The following is a 24,714-nucleotide window of genomic DNA, read 5'->3' as shown; positions in this document are numbered from 1 at the left end:
AATGGGAACTGGATGTGAGTTCTGCATGTGGGAAAAAGAAATCAAAGTACTTACAGAAGGTAAAGTGAGACTCAGGTCTGGGGGGATAAAAATACAGAATTCTGACCATGAGTTACTAAATCTAGGATATGATACTTTCTTTCGTGAGGAGCCCACAGAAACCTGAAGTGAGGACCATGTTCAAAGCTGGCAATCAATCATGAAACCCACCACTGCCCTTCTTGCAGCTCAATACAAAATAACACTGTGTGCATTTGTAATTCAGGATATACTCACTTCTTCCTGACAGTAGACTGATTGAAGAGCAGGGTCAAGTGGCTGCCTTTGGAAAGTCCAAACTGATGGGCACCTTGAACATGATCAGGCAGCTCATCTTTTGCACAAACTACCTGTTAATGAACAGAATTTATTAAGTAGGATAGTGTCAGGTTCTGCCCAGCAACTGTTGAATGACAACGTGCCTGCATAGAGCTTTGTAGGAGGCGAAACTAAGCCACAAGAAAACCACAATGTACACAGAAAAATATCAATTAACTAACCTCATAATCATTGCAACCTATCTTCATGCTCAAAAAGAACTGGTTCTAATGATTAAGCTATGTCTTGTAGACAGCATTGACCTTTTCTACTGAGAAATGTTTGTAGCTTGAGACATACTCAATTCACTTTTTGTCTTAATTGACAGCCTTTTTAACAACAAATGCTGGAAGTTCAATTTCAGTGTGAAAATCTTATAGGCTTGGTAGAAATATTTTACTATTTTATGAGGACACACATTCTTGTTATGATTTGGGGTATGGAGACCTGAGTAACAGAGCATGAGCCAAAGCTACATTTTAGCTCTAAAAAGGACAACTTATTTCTTTTTATAGTCCCAACTTGTATGCATGAAATCTTGCTTTCTGTTGCCACAGGAAAATGGTTTCAGGATCCTTTGGAAACCCTTCATTATAAAGATGTGCAGCTGCAGGAGGAGAGAAGTAATGCTGCCTTCTCTCTTGGGAACAGGGACTGTGTGAGAGGAAACAGGTGCCAAGCAAGCTGCATTCAGACACTGTGTCTCTCTCAAGTGGTTTGTGCCTCCTCTCTGACACAGAGCAGACACTGCATGTGTGTGACCAAGAAAATATCATGCAGAACTGCACAGCTAATGCAAATCTGCACCAAGTCCCTTTGGCAGGAATACACTAAAGATAATAGTTACTGTCAAGTCCTTCTGTTGGGAGATTATCATTTCACTTTTTTTCTCTTTTTTTTTTTCTTTTGTTGTTGTTGCTGCCGGAAGAATGATAAACCTAACTACTTTTCCATTCCAAATGGCCAACAGGCTGCTGCAAGGGATAGTATCAGTTTTTCTACAGGATACAATAATTTCAAATCAACATCCATTGAACCACTCCATACTGAAGAGGAAGCAAATATATGCAATCTATAATTTGATAATTCTCCAGAAAGAAAGGAAAAAAGAGGTGACAACAGAGCTTTGCTGCAATACATACTTTTTTTGTGAGAGGTCTCAGGGGAACTGGTAAAGCCTGAAGTTCATGTTGAATCATGATGTCATGGCTGTTCATGATGTCTGATGGCTGTACAGCTGTCTTAGGCTTCTCTGACAGAAAGCAGCTGTCCATATCCACATGCTCATACTTCATGGAAGTGGTAAAATATAAAAGCCTATATTTAAAAAAAACAAAACAAAACAAAACAAAACAAAACAAACATTTTAAGAGGTGCATTTCTGCTTATTTCCAAAGCAGAAGGACAGTATTTCACAAGGTCTTTCAGCAGTATTGGGGAAAAGGAAAAAAGTGTCATTTGTGACAAAGAGATTGAGAAGCAGTAAATAATCTGTCCATAGAACAATATAAATCTACAATATTTCTGGAAAATCATTTTGTCTGTCACTGAAGATGAAATTATAGTAGAGAAAGCTGTGCTTTGTGCAGCATCTCCATAAAAATTAAAGACATTTTTAATACCATTTAGAAATATAGCTGGTAATACCCATTTTCTGGCTGTTATAATACCCAGATCGTGAGTACCATGCATATCTTATGTTAAAAACCAGGCAAGCAGAAGTGTCATGGAAGAGATCACAAACTACATTTAACAATCACTCTACATGGTTTTCCAAACCTAGGCAGTTAGCCTTCTGACTTACTCCTTGTTAAAAATAAGGTTGCTGATGCAGCCATGAAAGGAGCCAGCCAATTTTAGCCCCAAGATGCCCTCTCCTGCTGGAATGCCACCAGCGTAGAAGTTGGAAATATTAATGGGGCTATTTTCTGCTGCTGAACCAAGCCTCAATTCTGCAGGTTTACTTTCATCCACCTGTACAGTTATGATCCTGAAAAAGACAAAGTAGGGAAAACATCGAACAAGATCTTAGAGAGTCATTTTCAGATGAAAAGCATTCCTATCAGCCTCAAAAATATCCTCTTCTAATAAATAAAGGTTCCATCACTTTGATAATCACTTCAATATCTTAAAACTGGAAGCCCTTCTTTTGATGATTTTTAAAATGTAAAATTTTGTCAAATACCTTTCTAAATTATTTTGATAGCTGTGTATCTTTTCTCTAGTACTATTTAGTATGCTTTGTACTCAAGTGCCGCAAGCTGTTCTAGAGCTTTTAGCTACACCTCTATCATTGGCTGTATGCTGTATACAATTACCATGTAAATCAGAACATCTGCATTGGCAGCAGAAAAACACAGCCCTGATTATCCCACCTAATAAGCTAGCAAAGGCAATTCCTCAGACAGCGCAGTGAACTGACAACAACATGCAATAATTAAACAGGTAGTACTCTTTGCAGTCACATGTACCTCTTATTCCGAATTAGGATGACAGAGTGTTCTTGTCCATCACTGTATGTTCCATTAGCAGACTGAAGAACTACTTTCCTAGTACTTGCTCTATCTCCAGCATTAACATGCACTGCAAGATGACCATCAATCAGCATGATGGAAAAGAAGGGCTGTAGATTTAATCAGAGGATTAATTTTTAACTCTAGCTCAATCTTCAAGACACTAATTTACTGTTTAACTAGAACATACATGGGAAAAATTTACCTCCAAACTTGTTGCAAACTTTTTAATGAAACTCATAGACAAGTAGGAATTGTATTGGTACTTCTCCGAGTACCAATACCATACCTCTCAGAGTGCAAAGCTTTCTAACAGCAAACACAAAAAAAGCTGGACATTTCTCTGGTCAAACACTCTAAGTAAAATGCAGGAGGTTTTTTTATACGCTTACACCCACAGCCACACAGTCCTTCTCTTAGAGCAGGAAATATTAAGACTTTCTCTTTGGATTCTAGAAGCTCCAGCTCAGATACACAATATATATAGCAAGCTGCCTTGATTTTACAAAACAAAAATGACAAAAATAATCCCCAAAACTTCTTTGTTTCTGGTACTTGCCAAGTGTGCTTGTCTTCGTTGTCGCCTTTCCAGTCCCCTGCTGATCCCAGCAAGGATGATGCCACTGCTGTTCTTTGTAGCAAAAGTTGCCATCAGTTCTGACTCTGGGCTTAGGGATTTAGGTACCAACTCAATATATCCATTTTTCATGATGCTTACACTGTGAATAGGCTATTTTATGAAGAACAGAAGTAATTACTCAATTTATCCATACATAGTGTCAGGTTAAAAAAAATATCAAATATAGATTAGATTCTCTTAGAATTTTTAAAGATAAATCTGTTACAAATCACTGTAAACACCACTATTCACTATTCTATTAAAACAAAGATCAGATCACAAGACTTTAAAGTCTCCTACCTCCAATACACAGCCTTTTCTTACTCCATATGAATTTCTAAGCAAGTCAAAGGTGGAACGAGATATTTCCAGATTCTTGATGCATCCCACATACATTCTACTATTAAGACCTTTCCTGAAACAAAAAACAAGGCTTTCTTTCCAAGGAGTAGTACTTGGAATCTCCTGGGAGAAAAGATTAATTTCTCTTCAATAAGAAAAGAAAGAGAGATCTGTTTTAAATGATGCAGGTTGGTCTGGTGTAAGTGCAAAGAGTTTAAGTTTTACTCTTAGATACTAAATCAAATATTAAAAAGAATCAAGATAATGTTGTGCCCAAATTAAAACATACAAGTGTGTAATGCTGTGCTGTCAGGTCAGGTAATTTCCCAGAACTTTAAGGTGAATCTTCAGCTGAAAGAAAATAGATTGTAAAAGGGTAACTGTAGCTGTCTACCATGCAGTTTCTCAGTTTTCAAGTCTGGAGCATGCCTGATTTGGTTCCTGGTTTAAGGCTGAGAAATCTAAGGTTATCCTGCAATAATCCTTTAAAGGCTGGAATGCCAGCTGAGATTAAAAAGCCTGCACTCTGTAGTAACTGTGCAGAGACCAATAATGCACTCGAATTTACGTTATTGTCAAGAGCACGCAGAAAGTTTAATTAGATTTTCTCTTGCCATATTTATCCTTTCACAGTGAAGTCAGTGGAAGAAATGTGACTTTGCAAGTTCAGTACAGACATGCAATAAAAAAACTCCCATAAACAAGAGACATGTTATAAAATATCTATTTGCAATGTTTTCTGTTGGTCTGTTCACAGTTGGTTTTCCTCTGTTCCAAGTTACTGAATTACAGGAATTCTCAAGTACAACTTTTATCCTTAAGTGCAGTTTTACCCATAAATGACATCTGGAAAACACAAGGCTTACACAGGTAGAGAGATCAAAGGAGCATCACTGCAGACAGCAATGCTGGATGCTTGCCCCAAAGAGCAGGGGGGGGCTGCTGTGGCAGCTGCTGTGGTGGAAATCACCCTTGGAGGAAGAAAACAAAATTATTTCTGATCTGAACTGCAGCATCAGACCCACCAGTGGAAAGTACCATATCAGAGTTTGAAGTCAAAGGACAGATGTGGTATACATGGCCATAAACTAAACTTCAGAATTCACTGTTTTTCTCTAATTTCAGAGGAGATAAGAGTGTGTAGTTTTCCCCTCGCCTCACAAGAGTCTTAGCAAAGGTGCAAAAGTGACACACTTTACCTCAGAGCCCTCGATCTTGGCAGCCCACCAATGAAGATTGGGTCCTTATCAGAGCGGTTCAGGTCTGAGGCAACCCCAGGAGATTCTCCTTGCTTGGTTTCTTTATAATTAAGGTTATATGCATCCATGACTGCCAAAATTCCTGCAAAGAAAAGGGAGTAAAGATCTGGAGAAGAACATGAATATACATTCTTCTCTTCTGGCAATCTTGTCCATAATAAAGGAAAATGTATTCATTGACTCGGACATGTATGGACAATCTTCTTATTCTTAGAATGAGCAATTTATTGTACTGCCAGCTATTCTGTTAATCTCATTCATTCCTCTCTGCCAAAACCAAATCTGGAGAAGTCTACAGGCAAATAGATACATATGAGAATATGTTATAACCATTAGCACATACATGTTACTGCCAAAACACAGGTCCCCACAAAACAGTTGTACTAAGTAATATTAAAATGCAGGAGAAAAAACGTGATCCCTCATCTACAGACTTGGACAAAAATCTTTCAGTCTTTAAAGAGTCTTGGTATGTTTTGTGAGATGTGTTAAACCAAGCACAAGATTTACACTCTAGTCCTAAAAGCAAAGTACCCTAGGTGTGGCTGCTAAAGACACTGCATTGGAAGTGATCAGATTTGGTTGCAGTGATGTTCTCTGCAGCTGTCTTAGATATTTGTATTTGTAAATGTGCAAACACCCAGACTTCTAAATCTCCAGCCTACCTTGTTTCTTATTCCGATTGAATGAGATTTTATACCACGTTCCATTGTTGTAACGATTTTCTGTTGTAAGAACAAGGGGTCCTGAGCCAAGATCAACAGTCACCCTCACTTTGCCATCAACAAGCTCAAGGGACAAAAAGTCTCTCTGAGAGGAAGAAAAAAAGAAGTCTCTCTGAGAGGAAGAAAAAAACCGCCAAAACAAAAAACAGATTACATACGAACAGATTACATTCCTGGAAATAAAATCTTCCTAAAGAATGCATGCCTGGCAGGTTTGGCCTACTGTGAGGAAAATATTTAGTAACTTTTGTACCTGGACTATTTGTTAGGCCCAAGATGCTCATCTTCACTTTATTTAGGAAAATTAAGTTACAAGTACCTCACAAGGATGTATTTTTGTTTTGTTATTAAAATAAAAAATGCATCATGAGGTTTGATTACTCAGCAGAAAAATGGTTAAATAACAAAGTCACATTTTCCCATTTTTGGATGAAGTTGAAAGTAATTTGATTTGACAGCATAATGATCAAACACTACGATGTTCTTCCTGCATGAAGCAAAGACCGTCCTCTCAGAGTAAAGAAGACTTTCTGATTTGCATTGAAGGTTCCCCCTCTGAACTGAAAAGCTTAAATCAGATATTATTGTATACACTGCAATGTATTCAGGCAGTGAGTACATACAGCAAATGAATTATGCAGTAACTCTGAAAAAATCTGTACCCAAACAAAGCTTTTCCTTCCTTCAGGAACAGAAAACCACCATCTAAGTATGCAGTAAACTTCATGACAAGACAATGAAGGTCTGTTGATAGGTCTGGGTTATATTGCTTTTGCAGAAGTTTTATTTAATTTGTTTCAGTTTACTGAATTCCCATCTTATGGATTTAATTCAATATGGTTTTTCATTATTATATTGTCCTTCTGCAAGCTCAATTCCAAAACATTTTTACATTCTGAAAAGGTTCCTCCAACTGAAAAAACTAGCTTGCTGTCCTTACTTTTCCTTTTCTATCCTTTAGCTAAGTAATCATTAATTTTAGTCAAAAATAATTTATTTTTATTCTAAAATTTAAATAAATTGTGAGGAATTCTTTTCATTGTTTAACTTTGCCCTTAGTTTAGGAGGATATTTGCTCTAACAAGTTGTCCTCTAGGGTTCCTGTCTTTAGTTCTTTAGCTTATGATGCCAGTCACAGGTGATGAATTACACAAAAGTAGTGATATGCTCTAATACATGTAAGCTGAATGACAGTTTAGAAATCTGATCCATTTTCTTACAGTGCCATTTGAAGTAAGATAGAGAAGAAGCCCATTTGGTGAAAAGGTACTGAAAGATATTAATATCTGAGTCACTGTTGAGCGGAGTGCCTTCTCCACAACTGAGTATCCACTGCCATCAAAATGGAATGAAGTGTCCTCATCCTGTGGGCTACAGAAGCAGAAAACCAGTACAAAAATGTTAACATTTGTTTTTTCCCTTTTTTTTTTTTTAATATAAAATATAAGAAAAGTTAGGTTACAGAATAGTTTGAGTTGGGAGGGATCTTAGAGACGATCCCATATTCCCCCCCTGCCACATGAGGGACACCTTCCACTAGACCAGTTTGCTCAGAGCCCCATCCAGCCTGGCCCTGAACACTTCCAGGAATGGGACACCCACAGTTTCTCTGGGCATTTCATTTGAGCATCTCACCACCCTCACAGTAAAGACTTTACTCCTAACTTCTAATCTAAACCTACTCTCTTTCAGCTGGAATCCATTACCCCTTGTCCTGGCACTCCATGCCCCTGTAAATAGTCTCTCTCCACCTTCCTGGTTGGCTCCCTTCAGGTGCTGCTCAGTCAGTGCAGCCTCCAGGCAGCAATTTATAAAGTGTGGGGAAATACTTCAATATTGATGTAATGAATAACTGAAGGATTCCAGCCAACTGCCACTTTCATTATGCAACCTCACAACACACAATTTAGCCATGGGGAAGGATGCACACAAGATAAGTGTTCTTCCTTATACACAAAAATGAAAGGCAAACTCAGTGATTTCCTAAGGGAAAAATAATTGTTACAGCATACACCCTCTAAATTAAAACATGCCGTCCATTTCTCAAAATGCTTTGCATAATTGCACTTACAATACATGATTTATTAGCCCCTCTCCCTGCAGTACAAGACCTGTAAAAAATATCTCATACTATCATGCAGCACCCTCTGCTGTTTCTGCATGAAATATTCTGCAAAGGGAATATGGACAAGCATATTTTTTTTTTATTCCTTAAACATAAAAATAGTAATCTGCTCAAGGCACCAACCTCAGTGGCTACAGTTCTGCTATCAATTTTTTTAATAAGACTGCTTTACACTGTTTCTTACCCTAGGAAAGAATAAATCTGTTTTACAGAAAACTACTGAAAAGGAAAGATCCCACAGTATTTTGGTTCACTGGTAGTCCCTACTTCCCACGCACAAAATAGAGAGCAACAATAAAACTCCTCTGAGAAAGTGATTCAAAAATTGAAATTCCATGCAAAGAAATTATTTGATACCACTGATACATTGAGATTAATGTGCTCAGAACTGTAAGTTAATAACCAGTGAAACACTGCAATTTGTCTGAGCTCCATATGCTTAGTTAAAACAAAAATATAATATAACAAATGTAAATTACTCTAAACAAGTTGAAAAAAAAAACAAAAGAGAGTGAGACAAAATACCTTCCAAAACAGCCATTGCACTTGCCCTCTCTTTCTATGTAGTTCCAAAGACCAATAGGTTTGCCATTCAGGGATGCCTCTCCTAGGCACCCTTTAAAATGGGTCACCTTAACAGCAGGTGATTTCTATAAGAAAATAAATATTTCATGAATACAATTAATGTTGAGTACTCTGAAAATTATGCAGCAAAATTTTTGCTTGGTTGTTTTCCTTGAACTTCAACTTTGTTAGATATAAATCATAATAGGAGAACAACATGTTTTAGTGTAACTATTAACAATTGAAATAATAATAGATTAGTACATCAAGAAATTAAAATAACTATGTCCTTAACCTACTTACACACCCCTCATGGCGTGAATAACAATTGCCATGGAAGAAGCAAACAAAACCATTTGATAATGTCTATACATGGTACATGCACACACAGACTGCCCCAGTTAAACTTTATGCAAAAATTTCCAGGGAAAATTAACTTCAGGATTCAAGAAGACCCTTACAGCATCTCTGATTTATGCTCGGAGTACCTGGCATCTCTTGATGAAGTACCAAATTAAGCAATTACTTCTAATGCAAAAGTATTTCTCAAACATGCTCAAAACAATTATCAGAAGGCTGATCTCAGAATTTAACCTTGATTTGCCCTCCAAGTCCTCCAATAAACATTAGGGTTGACTTGTTAACATCCAATATGCTGGCTGTCCCCAGAGAGGTTCCAGATTTAGGTGAAGGCTTCTGATTGGAGTTCATCTCCTCTATGCTGAGGGTACCTGTTTTTCCAAACCTGCCAAATACAAATACTAATAAATAGTCTTAGACATCACCAAGCCTAATCAACACATAATATTGGCTTCTCCTTCTAAGGACAAGAAAAATCTCATCACTGAAAATGATGAGTGGACATCATCCAAACAGTGGATGCTTTGTGTACACCACTTATGACATTCTGATTTTAATTACCTGGTGGCATGTATTCTGTGCCATTTGTTGTTGTCGATTTGGAAATCAGGGTATTCCACTCTTGTTGGTCCAAAGCCCAAATCCCAAAGAAGAGCCACCTTACCACGTCGCATCTCCACTGCCAGGAAGTCTGTCTGAAAAACAGCAGAGCCTATTCTAATTCATGGAATCAAATGTGTATTTTCACCAGAAACATGGAGAAAATCTTTCCAGATTCATGTCCCTACATCCCATATGACAGGAGTTGACATTTAGCAAAATCATGCTTTTCACTCACTTCTTATGAGACAGAACTCCCTCAGGTCATATGCAAGTAGCTGAATGTCTTCTTTATATATATATACACACATACATTTACTAGTCTGTGAAAAAGCACTATCCCATGATAGTGTGCCACAAGGAATTAACTGCTGTGCATTTCTTGGGATCACACAGGGAATGAAGCAGAGCAATGTGACATTTAGCCATCACACTCCCTTCCAAATGGGTGGATGCACCGTGCTCATGAGGGACACCTTCAAGAATTTTAGCTGTGTTACCAAGCAAATCATCTGATGCACTCCAGCATGCTGTATGAAAGCATCACAGGGGGTGTTACACTCCATGTGATTTATGCACAACACAGGAAAAGGAAGGGAGAATTTCAGCACAGGGCCAAGAGGCAGTGGCAAAGGAATCCGGTGCTTTTATTTTCTACCTTTGAAAATCCCTGGAATCATCTAAGGCACGAAAATATTTCCACCCCTAGTGAACACATCTGTCTGCAAGGGGCCTCGCTTGGTTACTTAGTTTGAAATCAAGAAATGTTGGAACCCTAGATGCTGAGAATTTGAAACTTTTTGTTTGCTGAAAGGCACAGACCCGCAAGAGAACATTGTATTTGACCTGAGAAAGGTCAAATACAAATTTTGGAAACTTTCTCTGTGGAGAAAGTTTCCAAAATTGATTGACAGCACTAAGATTATGAGTGTGTAGTTAGTAAGAAGTATATAATATTACAGAGTAGAAAACTTAGAGTTTGGGGTTTTAGAATACAGAAATAAATATGAAACAAGATGGAGGTTTTAAGGCAGAGACAAGTTGTTCCTCTTTACCTTCTTCCTCCTTCTTCATGGGTTTGGGTGATGTTTTGTAATTGAACAGAAAAGTCCACATTGAGGGCATCAAGGGAGCAGTTATTAGGTTAAAAGGGAAAATAATCTAAGTATAATTTCTTAATTAGATAGTTTAGCCTTAAAAGACCTTGTAACAAGTGATAATTAAGCCATTTTTTGCCTTACTAATGAAAGACTACAAAACTCACAGTTGTGAGGCTGTAACACTGATAAACAATAAATGCCTGAGTCTAAACATGAACTCAAGTGCCTTCAATCCTGACCCCAACTAAGGTAAAAAAACAAGCAGAGAACCCACAAAGAAAAAGCATATTTAAAACTTTTGACTACCATCACCTTCAGTAAATGTACCCCAGAAACTTACCTTTCCATTGCTACCCAAGTAGAAAAGGAGGTTATCTGGTTCAGCAGTTTTCACATTGAGTGTTAAGGTGTTGTAATTTGTAGATGAAATTTGGGGTTGATAGGCACGAATGCAATCTCTCTCTGCTGATACTGCAACTTTAATCTGGGGGGAAAAAAGAAAATGGAATCTAAACAAGTCTCAGTGAACAAAGCACTCTTTTGTGGAGTTTGTACTTAGCTTCTGACCAAAAAATGCAAACCTTTTGCTGAGATCCTTCCATGCAATCCAAGTATTGCTGCCTGGGCTAGATTCCTGCAATCTTCTAGGTATCACTTGATAAAGAGATTCACAATAGAGAAGTATGAAATCTATCTCAATACACTCACTCAGTTGGGAGGTTTGAATCAGTAAACAAATTATTCAAATACCTCAGAAAAAAACAGTAAGTCTTGGGTCAGAAGATCCAATAGCTGCAAAAAGCCATGTCATAATATCAAAAATTAAAGATACAGAAATTAAAAATGTTTTAAAATAAAAGAAACCATTTCTAGTCTATATGGAGAGATATTTTTTTTTACAAATTAAAAAGGAGACTGTCTGAAACAATTCCAGTTATTTCAAATCTGTAACAGTTTACATAATATTTAAAATTACATTTGTGAATATATGGCAAGTTCCACTCTTTAAAGATTAAATAAATAATATTCCTATTGTCATATCCCTAAAACCACTGTTTAGTAAACTGATGAAAAATTGACCCAAGCCAAATGCAACCAAACTTCCAGCAGCTTCCTCTTAGCAAGAAAAAAACCTTAATTCCATTAACTTCATGAAATATATCTGTAACTACTAAATGCATACAGCACACGTGTGTGTATGCATGCTTCTGGACACAGATACATAAAGTTTCTCTTGTGTAGCAAAAAATTACAAACAAACAAACCCAACAAACAAAAAAGACCAAACAAAAATACAAACTAACAAAACAAAACAAAATAAAACCCTTAAACCACCCCCCCCCCAAACAGAACAAATTCCCCCCAGACTGGAAAAAGAGACTTTGCTAACACTTCTTTTCACCTTGCCAGCAACTTCTGTGGCTTATGACACCTCAGAAAATACCATTCTCTTTTTTTTGCAGTGGATTCATTAAGCTTCAGTAGACTGTGACAGAGAAGCAATAACCATATAATTAAGAAGATTTGCAGAAAAAATTGAGTGCCTTCTTCTTTTTTTTTAACATTACAATAATATATCCATAAGTATGTCCAAGGCATACCAAAAATTACTCATTGCAAAGCTATTTTCACATTTCTCTCACGGTCTAATGAGATCCATAGTACAGTTGATTCACTTCTGCTGTCTTTAAGGTAGAAGCAGAGACTTAAAAACAAGTACACTGTCTTAAAGTACCCTGGATACTCAGCTGCTTCTTGCAAAGAACATATGGACATAAAAGGCCATAGATGACAAATTTATTCATAGAATCAACACTCTTGACAAAAAGTTTGTAGTGGTACTTGATGTCATATGGGGCACCCCAGATCAATCTCTAAATAACCTCAAAAACTAACATCTTGTAGTAAAGAGAATAGCTGTACCATCCTCCAACTTGTCTTTTTCTTATCAAAATCTCTCATGACAGTTCTCTGGCATACTATGTTTCATTATTTTTATAGGAAACAGGAGGAAATAGCAGATAAATTACTAGCTGGCTGTTCTGACATACTCACAAATGCAAAAACAACCTTGATGCTAAAACCTTAAAATGTTGCCAGTATGATTTTAGCATCAGTCAGTGCTCTTGGACTTCACTGAGACTCGGCAACAACAACCAGGTACCTGGAAAGTAAATTTTAGGCTCCTTATCTCAAACAACCTCCCTGTTGAAAGTGAAAATTCATTTAAGTCTGGGATGATAGAACTTACAGATGCTGCCTGCTTGCGGGCCTGGCTGATAAGTTCTTTAATTTCAGACAGGTTTCTGTTCAGGTTCTCCTCAAGCATTTTCAAAGGTTTGAGTCTATCCAATAAAAGACTTGCTTGTGCTTCAACTTCTTTAACTTGTTTTTCAACTGTGAATGCTGTGGAAACATAAAAGAAATGTTGAGGCAGGGTGAAATTGCTAAAATACTTAGCCAAGGTAGCCAGCTTGTGATCATTTTGGTTTCAGCAACTTTTAACATCAGTAAGGGATATACATCCCTTGTGAATCCTCTAGAGGACTTTTTTTAAAAGTTACCATATTTTTACTGAATTAGGAATAAACTCTCAGTCCATCAGACTCTTATTTAATGCCTGTTAAAACTGAATATTAATACTACTTCTGCTAGCAGTGACATTGCCACAGAGCAAACTTACCAGCTTTTGATGAATCAGTTATGAGTTCACTTGTTTTCCTCAAAGTGTCATTAACTTGGGACAATGCAGAAGATGTATTCATTAGCTTTTGACTGAACTCCCCAAAGTGACTTAAATCCACCACAGCACTGGTGTTTGCAGACACAGCCAGCTCTTTCACTTCAAGCATGTATTTCCTGGTATCTGAAACACAGTTCCAAGGTTAAAAAACATTCAAAACACTCATACATTCTTGTGACTAACAAATGCCTGGCTTTGTAGCAGCAGCTACAAACATAGTCAAAATACTAGGAATGCTGTCAGTTACATTCTTGTCATAGTAAGATGTCATAGTAAGAATTACATTTTTGTTTCTTTGGGGAACTTGATTCTGCCTATCTCATCAGGAAGTTTCTATGAATGCATCAGGCTTGTACTGTTTAAGTTTCCTAAACAAGTGTTGGCACTCAGAGACACTTGTCTGAGACTGCAGATTTGAATCCTATGCAAAGCTGGTGAGGCAGAAGGGCTATTAGACCCTCTGGTTTTGGCTACCAACACCTGTATACTGGGTGCATCACCCCCAGCCTCAGCCTGCCCCTCACACCCTCTGCCCACAAGAGTGGGAAGAGGCTGCAGCTGGCAAAAAAGGCCAGAGTTACACCCCCAAGGATCCTCCTTCACCACTTCTACACAGAGAGCAATGCCACCATCAATCTCTGACCAGGGGGAAAAGAAAGAGACAACTTCAAGAAATGTAACAACAAAGCTGAAATCAAACAATGTTAAGCTATGAGTTAAGAAGAACACTACTGTGATTTTAATGACTTAATTTTCAATGTGTAGCTTTATGATAGATAGCACCCCGTGGTTCATATCCAGTGTAACATCGTCACTATTATTACCTTTTAGCATGAATTAGGTCTCTGAACTGCAAAATGGGTATTTTAAGGCGTTGAAGTTAGCATTCTAATCCAGATTCACAGTAGAATCAAACAACCCTAGCAAGAGGTCTTTATCACTGTTTTTCTAACTTAAAACACATTATTTAGAATGACAAAGTATTTTGGACCCTCTTATTCACAACTTTAAAGTAATTTTTTCAATTAGTTTCCATGAACTTTAGGTCTTGCCTTTATTCAAAATAATGACTGAAAAAAGAGGAATTCTTTCATTTTAGAAAAGCACAGAAAATATATTTTAATCAATTAAATGAAGTCTGCATTTACAACAAGAAAACATTTACATGCAGGCTGTAAAATTCATAGATTAATATAAACAGTTTTGAAGCAAGCCAGAAAAGATAGTGAAATCTCAGAGTTCCATATGTAAATTTCTCTGCATGTGGGTTTAAATATTCTATAACTTCACTCTCCTTACATATCAGTGCAATTGTATTACTATCAGAGTCCTTCCTGATTCACAGCAATGTGAAATGTGAATCAGATTACAGACCTTATAATATAACCCAATTATGCTTAATGGGTTTACTGAAAAGAATGTAAAATATTTACAAGGCTAAATGAAGTCTCCAGTATAGAATATTGCTAGGTTTCTGCAATCAGATAATGAACAGGGTTTTATTACAACTGTAATAGAGTTCTGTAATAAGGAGAATGTCAATATAAATTTCACTTACTGTTATGCAATGCTCTGAGTGTCAACAGAGAATCATTAAGTTGGTTGCCAATTTTATTTGTACTTTCCTGAATCTTTTCTACCTTTTTGTTCAACCCATTCAATCCAAAGAGAAGTCCTGTTGAAAGAAATAATATACACATAAACAAATACCATACAACCCACACAAAACCAAAGTATTCATTTATTTCATCAATGGAGCTTTTTTTTTTCCCCAACAGAAAGGGCATTTTACAAACAGGAATGCAAAATGAATGCAGTATAAATAGATAAGCTCCTGTGAGCACTGCTCTGTTCAAAGCTATCCTTTTTGGCCAATTCCATGAGACTGAATGGCTACCAACATAGTGAGGAAACAGCTACAAATTAAAATTATTCCAAGAATGTGAACTCTAATATTTTTTACAATGTTCTTCACGTTTTATGTTATCTAATAGGAGTCAAAGAAGTGGTTTTTTTCTATATATTTGTGATCTGTTTGCAGAATCCTTTCATTAGAAATTAAAATATCTAGAATAGAAGGAACAAAAAAAGGTAATTCTGTCCCTCTGAATTACATAAAAGTTATACATATTTGTAAACCACTAGTATTGCAAGACAACGCTATTTTACAGTTACAGTTTATCTCTGTGAAACATTCCTTTTCTGTCCAATTTTGTCAAACATTTAACTTAGTTTAAAGTTTGCTCCTGCTACTACACAAAGCCTTTGTTCAAAATGCTTTTGAATTTTCATGGTGTAGACTTCAATGCCTTTCTAGTATCAAGGTTCAATGCCTTGCCTTGGAGTAACAGAAAAACCAAAAGTATTTTTGACTTTATGGAGACAAAGAACTTCAGCTTTTTTTGTATTTTAGCTGTCCAGCAGGAACAAATAAAAATAATTACTATTTAAACATGTCATCTTACATACTGGTGTCATCCATGATTTATTAAATAAAAACAAATGGAATTTTCAAGAATTATGCTTTCTCTTTGTCTAGTACACAATCTCTAATGATTTAATTCATCAAGTTTGGGAAAAGAGCCATTGCAAGCACTGCTTATAGGTAAATGGGGCATAGTGAAGGCCAAATTTGTAAACATTTACAGAGAAAAAATTTATTCTTACCCAAAAAATGAAAATACTATGAAAATCCATAAAACAGTAATCTTAATTGCATGATAATATGATCATAGTCATATATATATATATATATATTTACCATAGCTTATGCTCATTTAAAAAAATAATAAACTGCAGGAAAAAAAAAGCAACACAAACCAGAAAATGGGGAAAAGAAATAGAGGCAGAAATATGAATTCTAGAGAACTGACCATCACTTTTTTTCTTCAGATTTTTAGCTTCATTCTGAAATTTGGAGCTGAGCTGTAGAGTTTCTTTTCCCTGAAGACTGAAAGACTCCTCTGGCTAAAAAACACAGACATTAAGTTGCCACATATGAAAAACAGAAATTCAATTGAAAACATTTACGTATTTATAGACACCTACATAAAGTTATTGAACATTCTTGTCATTTATGAGATATTCTATTCATTACCTTATTAGAAACAATATTCATTACCATCCATTAGAAACAATACAAGTTGTTATCCTGTTATTCAAGAATGTGACATTGAGTGTATTTGAGTTTAATAATAAAAAAATATGACTATGAAACAAAACATACAAAATTTTAATTTCAATACTGCTAGTGATTCGGTTGTCTTTTGGAAATTCTAATTCCAGACCTAATTCAAAATTTCCAGCTCTGAGCAATTTAAAGTGAGATATTTCAAAATCATAATCTTAGAGTCATTCTTTTACCTTTCTCCTACTGAAAAAACACCTTGAAGGATTCATGCTGTAGTCAGCTTTAGCAAGACAGAGTGCTATATAAAAACATACAAGCTCACAAAACAAGGTCAGTTATTTTGATCCCTGTCATGTAAATGCATTATCCCACCTGCTTGTGCAGGTATAATGTGCATGACAAAGAGATGTGAGGGAGTAAATAAAATTATAGGAAGCTGTTAAGATCAGATTGGGAACTGCTCTGATCTTTCTAACCTACAGTTTCAGTAACAATCTGATAATCTTTGAAGGCAGAGAGATTGTAGATGAGACACAAACATACATTTGTTATGAAATGTCCTCTACTAAGCAAAGTAGCTGTGGTTGGGAATATCCAGATAGAAATGGAAGAGGGATAGGTCAAATAAGAAGATCAGTGAATAATTCCAAAGGTGGAAGGAAGCGCTAGAGGTTTGGGAATTTAAATTCTACAGGAATACATGTCAAATGTCTGATATAAATCCTCACAGAATCAAGTACAGTCCAGCTAAACATGCATTAGACATTAAAAAACAAACAAAACAAAGGAAAAATGGTACTGTGGCAGAGAGAAAACCAAGGTAAGCAGAATTTGAGATGTGGCGTCATTACTGCCTTGGATTAGGGATTCAGGATACAATACACACTAGCTGGTAGGACAGGCTGCCATCAAGGACTTGCCTCCATCAAGAAGACTCAAGTTTTCAGCAAGTGCACAAATATTCCTATATGAGATAGGGTCAGACATAAATTAAAGTACTAATTTTGATACTTACTAAATCCAAGGGGCCATTCACAACTCTAGATGCATCATCTGCCAAACTTTCTGTTCTTTCAATCACACTTTTAACGCTGGAGTGAGTGTAGATAGCAGCAGTTGTGTTCAGAGTCACATTTCTTACTCTGGAAAGGTCACTGAAGAGACAATTAACAAGCAATCCTGTTTTCAATCAAGCACTGAGTACCATGTCTTCAATTAAAACATGCACATCTTTCCAGAATACATGATGCATTCTGAAAAAAACAAGCACACCTTGCCCAATGTTGCATAAGGGGCTTTGAATTCATTATTTTGAACTGAAAGACCATGTTAAAAGGTTTTCAATTATGCGGCTTTTCTCTATTTTGCTAGTTGCTGTTCTGTTTTTTTTCCATTCCGTCTCTATTTTTTCTCCTATTTTGTTCCCTTTTGCCTATGTTAGTTTTTTCAAGTTATAAAGATCCTTAGAACAAACAAATAATATTGTCTAAACAGAACAGAAACAAGCCCCTATCTGAAACTCAAAAACTAAGTACAGACACAGGATCTAGGAGGAAATTATAAGCATCTGAAATCTAATCTATATTAAATTTTGCTTTATTGAATTTATCTAGCTGTGGTGAGGTCAAGAATTGCTTAATGTTCCTCCAAGCAAAATTTTTTGTTTTCAAAACATGGGCAGGGAATGAGTTTAGTGAGTTAGGCCTCTACCTATTAGATCTGACATTAATGTAAATCTCATAATTTTGTAATTCTTGAGTTGATCACCTCTCCAGTGCATCTGCAAGTCTTTGGAACTGGGTGGCATGTTCCTCAGCTCTGTATACCAAGTCAAGCACTCCTCTCACAGACATCTGCATCACCAGTTCATCCACGTGATGTCGCAGTTTGGTGTTCCACAGGACCAACTCATCCTGGTGGACTTCCACATTCTGCAAAAAAAGTGTTTCCCTTCCTTTTTTTTGTTTTTTGTTTCACTAGCAAAACTTAAGTCTCTAAGAGGATGTTAGAACTTAAGGACTTACAAATGTAGAGCTCTCTAAATCTTGGGCAAGAGCAGCAGCATCATTCAGTAGGACCTCCCCTTCTTTAATGAGCATGGTCGAGACTTCTTCACCTTCCTTTATTTTTAGTTTTTTGTCCTATAGCATAAATCAAGTGTTTTACAGCAGGCTGATAAGCCAGCTATACTGATGAGTTCACATAACATAATATTCTGGTTTTCAAACAGGGGTCTGGTTTCCTTTAAATTTTTAAGGCATCACATATATTAAAACATTTAAATATGTTTTAAAATGTAAAATATGAGCTTTTAAACACAATCACATATTTGGTATTTCTTATACAGCAACAACGACCGCCCAGTCTTACATTTAACTCTGCCAAGTTGCTGGAGATGAGAGGAAACAAGCGATGGGTCTCATTGATGTTAGCAAGTGCCTCGTTCACCAGGTCCTGGGCATCCTGCAGTCTGCTGTTCTGCTTTGATAAGAACTGGCTGGCATTTGTTATCAGTTCAGTAAGTTCCTGTTGGGGTTTGAGATACTCCTTCTGAACCTGGGTCAACAACTTTTCTGCAGCTCTGAAAAAGGAGAGGTATCAGAACTTAAAGAAACAGCAAAGGAGGAACTTAGGCACGGATTTCTTAAGGAGAAAATGGTGTAATGTGAAATTAATTTATATGCATCTTCCTACTAAAGTCTGCCATTTTTTGCTAGAATAGCATACATGGTGGTCTAGTTATTCGTCTTACCACACAAAATGATGACTGCCTGGGGAGAGGACAGTAATACAGTTCATAAACTTTGCATGTAAGGACTAGAGGGAAAAAGGGTGAGTATGAATCACTTTTGTTTGGACTTGATTTAGGACATACTCGCCCACATCAAAATCTCTGTGAAACTTTCCTCTGGGAATACTCTATATCCTAATTGTAGTGATTCATATTTTGAATGTAGGATCAAAACTTCATTTACAGGGATTGGCACTAGAAAGAAACAAGTAACCAGAACTGAAAGACATATATGCAAGAGTCTAGAAAAGTTTAAATATCAAATTAAAATAAAGTCTTATTAAAATGAACACTGATATGAACAATCTCTGCACTTATATATTTAATCAGCAACAGAGATTATCAGGCAAATATTAAATTCTCCAAAATCTGTCAGCTGTTAATTGCTTCAGCCATTCTATTTGGGAATATTTGCATCTTCATTTGAACACTTTCCAGAACTGAAGGAACAGAAATTATAATTATCCTGGAAGTCTATTCCTTTGTTTCTCTTCATCTCAGCACATATGCTGAACATTGCAACTCCTGAAATGGTATTTTTACATAAATGTTTGTCCTTGTTAATCTGAGTGCTTATAACATAAATCTTTAGCCAAAGTGAAAGAAACCTACTTTATTTCACAGTTATATACAGCAAAATGCATTCCATCTTTCTTACTGAATAGCAGATGTGCATTTGCATGCATTTCCTAAAGCAAAAAATTCAGAGTCCCTTCAATCAGAAGCCACAGCCTTAAAAAAAATTACAAGATCTAAAGTATTTTACAAGTCAATAATGGCTTCTGTTTCAGCATAGAGTAAAAAGGTTATATTCCAAATTGTCTGGGGCCTTTGCCTTTCATGGCAAATGTGTGGAGACCTCAGTTACAAATGTTGCCTAAAGTACATTATCACAAACTCAGTCCACTGTGAGTCATGTGGCAACATCTACTCTGTAAAAAACAGACTAGCAAGCTGCTTATTTAAGTAATTTTTGAACTTACAGCTGCATTTCTTAAGAAATTCTGCAGAGCAAACAACCTTACAGAACTTATTAGCTCTCTTCTACGATCTGTCAAGGGGCCCTTATCAGAGAGCTTTCAGAAATTTCAACAGAGACTATAATTGAAAAAGTTAATTTGCAAACACCTTCTATAACAGCTCAAAAGCTGTTGATGCTGAAAGTCAGAACATGCAGTTACTATGGAACAACACATTTGGAGACATAATTGAGGTTCCTAATAAGAATAAATGGTACACTTCTGGTCCATTTTCATGTCTGTATAGTTACTATACAGTTCTATATTGAGCAGAAGAGTTTGCTGAAAAAAATGAGACATGCTACCAACACAAACACTCTATTCTGCTTAATCCAAAGTACTTAAAAAAAAAAAAAAAGTCAAATTTTCAGAAGTATTCTACTCTGGTTTAAATCCTGGTGCCTAAAGCCAATGTTAACATTACTAAAGGTTTTGGTGTGATATAGCATTAGTTAGTATCTCTGGAAGCGGAACAAAATATTTGCTGACTCTTGGAACAGTAATTTTTTATCTTGCCAAGTCTGGCAGTAAGCTCTAATGGTGACTATAAAAGCCATTTCAAAATAGCCTTCAACTGGGGACAAATCAAGACATAAGAACACAGTCCTAAGTAATGGCTCAGAATGCTTAAAAAATGCTTTGGTTTTATTTGCAGATCTTTTTGTTACATATTCCAGTGACAATCAATTGTCTTCAGCAGGCCTGACATGTCCTGGGCTTGCAACTGACTGAGAGAGTTTTCAGCCAAAACCAACAAGGAGATGTGTATTAGGGTCAGATCTGAAAGAATCTGAAATCAGTGAGTCTTTTGACGTATTGCAAGGGAATTTTGTATCACATCCAAGTTAACGGGCTTTACTGTTGATTTTACAGACTTCTAAAAGACTTTATTATTGATTTGTATCACATGGGATGACCAAGTATCACCGAATCATGTAACTTCAAAGCAAAGTTCACATAGCTCCACCTGGGCTAACTATCACACTGCCACCTATTATGGCAAACTGTTTCTCCAGATATCTCTTCAAAAAAGCAGTGTTGCATGGCAGAGACATATGTGAAATAAAGTTTTTAGTGGAACAGGCTTACTTTAGGACTGTGGTAGCATTACGGTGCTGCTGAACAAAATCCTTCTTGCGCAGTGCATCCAAAAGGGCAGAAATATCATCCTGCAGGCTCTGAGATGTAGCATTTGACAGTGGCAGATCCAGGCCCAGTGTTTCATTTAGTGATAAAGCAACTTCAGCAAGTACTGAGTAGGAGCATAAACAATTTAGTCATACCATCAAAAATAAGAACATATTTGAATTCCCTGTGCAAACCATAGCATTTTCCATGTAGATAGGACTTTAAGAGTTGCAAACAACATTCCCTTACTAAATTTTGTAAAGAAATGGAAATATCTTAAAAACAGGATACCTTTGATGGTTGTGTGCACTGTGTCAATAAAGCCAGTCAGTTCTTGACTTTTATTCCTGGTTTTCTGAGTCACTGTGTCAAGTTGCTGAGCTTTTTTCAAAAATCTAGTTGTCTAGAATAAAATCAGAGATGATATTTGACAGTTCTCCTAAAACACTGATTAATTCCTGACACTTGTCTATGGTTTTCATGCTTTTTTTCTTAATACTGAGAATATTTTAGTTTAAAGAAACAATGCTTTTTGGTAAGGTAAATCTAACTGCTTTACAATTCTCTGATGCTTCCATCCTTGCAGATGCATTAATTGTGTTTAAAGTTATCAGATCAGAGTTATCAATTATTTCCATAATCAGTAAACTCATAATTAGCAAAGCTATTTCCTAAACTAATTAAATATTATATAATTTTTTAGCTACAACTAATGTTTGTTAAGAAAATCATGGTTCTGGATACATCGATATTAATGCACTACAATAACAGCACTCAGTGGAAGCACCTGGTTAGATTCTCTCTACATGGCCAGAAAATTATAAGAACATTTGGTCAACAAATGAAACCTAATGGCTGAAGTACTATGGTCTATTTCCTGCTTACAATTATTCTCCTGTTAAGACTGGATAAAGAATACAGATGTTACCTATCTTTCCTGTGAGACTTTAACAGATTTATTTCTCCTGAGATAATTTTAAACATAATACTACAGGTATCAAGGACTTTTTGGTGAACATTCAGCTATGACATAACTTTTAATTAGCTCCACATATGAAAACCAATGAGAAGAAAATAATTCACTCTGTCCAGATTTAGGACATTAAATGAACACAGTACTAAAAAACTTTAAACTTTAACAGAAACCATGTAAATTTCTTGGACAATATCATAAACCACTGTCATTTGTAGAAAATTTCCACAAAGCAATTAACTCCCCTTTTCAGGAAGACTACAGTATGGACTGAATTCTTTCAATGAGCTTTATAGATTTTAAATAATTTCTGAACAAGTCTCTAGCATTACATTATTATGCTATGAAATCTCAAATTATTTCTCCAGATAGGCTAAGAATAAAGAAGCCAGCACCTACCTCTTCATGCAAGTAATCAATTCCTCCTGACAAATTCAGAATATTTTCTTTTGCTGTATCTAACAAGTAAGTTGGGTCTTCTCTAGTAACTATAGACCTCTATAAGAAATGAGAAGTGACATCTCATTGTAATTTGAAGACTTTGTTGTGGGTCCATAAAAGTTGGGAAGAAAACAATTATGCATACTATTTAGATTATTTATATGTTTGAAAGGACTGATTTTCAAAGCACACAAGATGACAAAGTAATTACATACATACAGTTCACACAACGCAGTGTACCATTTCTTTAAACAAGCAAGAATCCAGACACGTTGTATTTTTAATTGAGTAAAAAGGAAGGAAGCAGCAGTTCTGCATTCCTGATTCTCAATTTCTCCACAGTCTGAGCAGCCCAAATAAACTCCTTTGAGGAGTTCCAAGGCCATTGAAATTAAATATTTCATCCAGTGCTACAGCTGCTATCATTTCAGCAGCTGGTCCTATCAGAACAGCTGCACTAGGGTGTATCTGTGAAGATGACCCTGGAGATCAGCAGTCCTCTGGGTCCCTTTGTCAATGAGAAAGAATAATAGGCTGTATTTGCTTTCAAGGTCACCTCAAACCTGCTCCATACAGCAATAAATAGGTCATTGTACCCAAGTCTATTATATTTGATAAAGTCAAGGCCTGCAACAGAATACCTCTTCTCTAAAGATGCAAAGAAACTTAGGGCATTTCTTACAGGGAGAGTAAGTCTGGGAAAGGTTATTTTTAGATTTCAGATGTTTCAGAGCCAATCATTGTAAATACCATAATAATTTTTTTTTTACACACATATAAGCAAAATCCAAATTTTTAAAAAAGTAGTAGACAAGAGTATCCAACAGCCTTGTGTCAAATGGAAATTTCAAAGTCTTTTCCTCAGCATGAGAAACAAGTGAAATAGAAAGCTTAAAGCCCAGCAGGTTTCTTTAAAAGCCTAGTTCAGAAAAGCAGGACAGGACAGGACAGGACAGCAACAAAGTTTAGGTGTATCAGGAGGAGTAAGGCAGGAGGCTTTAACTAGAAAAACAGAACTACTGAAGTCTTCCAATTGACAATCTGATATGATAACGCTGTCATTACCAAAGGACCCACAGAAAGGTACAAAAAAGAGGAATAGTCGAGTTCCTGAGCTACCAGCATGAGGCAGAGGCAACACAGTGAGGGGACAGGCCTTCAGGAAGATCTGTAATTCACAGAAATAATCTTGGGGATTTTCTGGTCTCCAGCCACAGTTTCTTTGGTACAAGACAAAAGGCAACATAATCTTTAAATGTCCAGAAAAAGGGGAATACCTGCTTCCAAACAGAGAAAAATTTTTTAAAAGAGTATCAACTTACCCCCACAATTAAGTTATTTAATAAAAACTGTGGCCCAACATAAATGAAATTACATGAGTCACAAGGAGTTTTATATCACTTTAAGCACCCACTTCCAAGACAGTGACATCTGGCTTTGATTTAATTTTAATATTGAAAAAATGTATATACTAAAACTTAAAAAGTAAGTAGAAGCTTACTTAAGTACTTAATGTCAACTTACTACAAACTTATTATAGTTAAGAAAGTTAAACTTACCTAAGAAATTCAGAAATAAGTAGAAACTTAAAATGCCTTTATTTTTACCTAAGATATGACTTTTCTTTGCAATAAAATGCTCAATAAAAACAGCATATGAATAATGTTTCCAAGTAAAAGATGATGGTGCAGGAGCAAACAAACACAAACTAATTATAGAAAGCAAGTGAATTGTATCCTTGAAGTATTACAATAGTTCAGTACACTAATGCCTTGGGACATAAAGGAAGGGAAGCATAGCTGAAGCTTTCAAACTAAAAGGTTAGCAACTAAAATTAAAGGATAAGAGTACCTCTGCTGAAGCATAAACTTGTAATTTAATCAAGTTTGCCATCAATTATTGTAATTATTAACATTTTGAAGTAC

At 36.1% G+C, this 24,714-nt stretch overlaps 1 protein-coding gene across 1 annotated transcript in view; it reads right to left on the bottom strand.

The window, feature by feature from the left end:
• Nucleotides 1–24,714, bottom strand: part of LAMA1 (laminin subunit alpha 1) — a 100,815-nt gene that overhangs the window by 8,968 nt on the left and 67,133 nt on the right. Inside the window, exons 34-57 of the mRNA XM_014266843.3 lie at nt 22,748–22,846; nt 21,667–21,778; nt 21,337–21,499; nt 18,808–19,018; nt 18,462–18,578; nt 18,205–18,368; nt 17,453–17,591; nt 16,181–16,274; nt 14,866–14,982; nt 13,248–13,430; nt 12,816–12,970; nt 10,905–11,048; nt 9,426–9,559; nt 9,099–9,249; nt 8,466–8,590; nt 7,036–7,186; nt 5,756–5,900; nt 5,031–5,172; nt 3,790–3,904; nt 3,430–3,600; nt 2,829–2,980; nt 2,162–2,347; nt 1,500–1,674; nt 277–389 (exon numbers count right to left, since the gene is read on the bottom strand). Of these exons, the coding sequence (XP_014122318.2) occupies nt 277–389; nt 1,500–1,674; nt 2,162–2,347; nt 2,829–2,980; nt 3,430–3,600; nt 3,790–3,904; nt 5,031–5,172; nt 5,756–5,900; nt 7,036–7,186; nt 8,466–8,590; nt 9,099–9,249; nt 9,426–9,559; nt 10,905–11,048; nt 12,816–12,970; nt 13,248–13,430; nt 14,866–14,982; nt 16,181–16,274; nt 17,453–17,591; nt 18,205–18,368; nt 18,462–18,578; nt 18,808–19,018; nt 21,337–21,499; nt 21,667–21,778; nt 22,748–22,846 (3,458 nt within the window). The remainder of the gene's footprint in view (nt 1–276; nt 390–1,499; nt 1,675–2,161; nt 2,348–2,828; nt 2,981–3,429; nt 3,601–3,789; nt 3,905–5,030; nt 5,173–5,755; nt 5,901–7,035; nt 7,187–8,465; nt 8,591–9,098; nt 9,250–9,425; nt 9,560–10,904; nt 11,049–12,815; nt 12,971–13,247; nt 13,431–14,865; nt 14,983–16,180; nt 16,275–17,452; nt 17,592–18,204; nt 18,369–18,461; nt 18,579–18,807; nt 19,019–21,336; nt 21,500–21,666; nt 21,779–22,747; nt 22,847–24,714) is intronic.

Source organism: Zonotrichia albicollis, chromosome 1 (genome assembly GCF_047830755.1).
Source record: "Zonotrichia albicollis isolate bZonAlb1 chromosome 1, bZonAlb1.hap1, whole genome shotgun sequence".
In the NCBI taxonomy this organism is placed as follows: Eukaryota; Metazoa; Chordata; class Aves; order Passeriformes; family Passerellidae; genus Zonotrichia; species Zonotrichia albicollis.
This window is presented reverse-complemented; position numbering and strand designations above follow the sequence as displayed.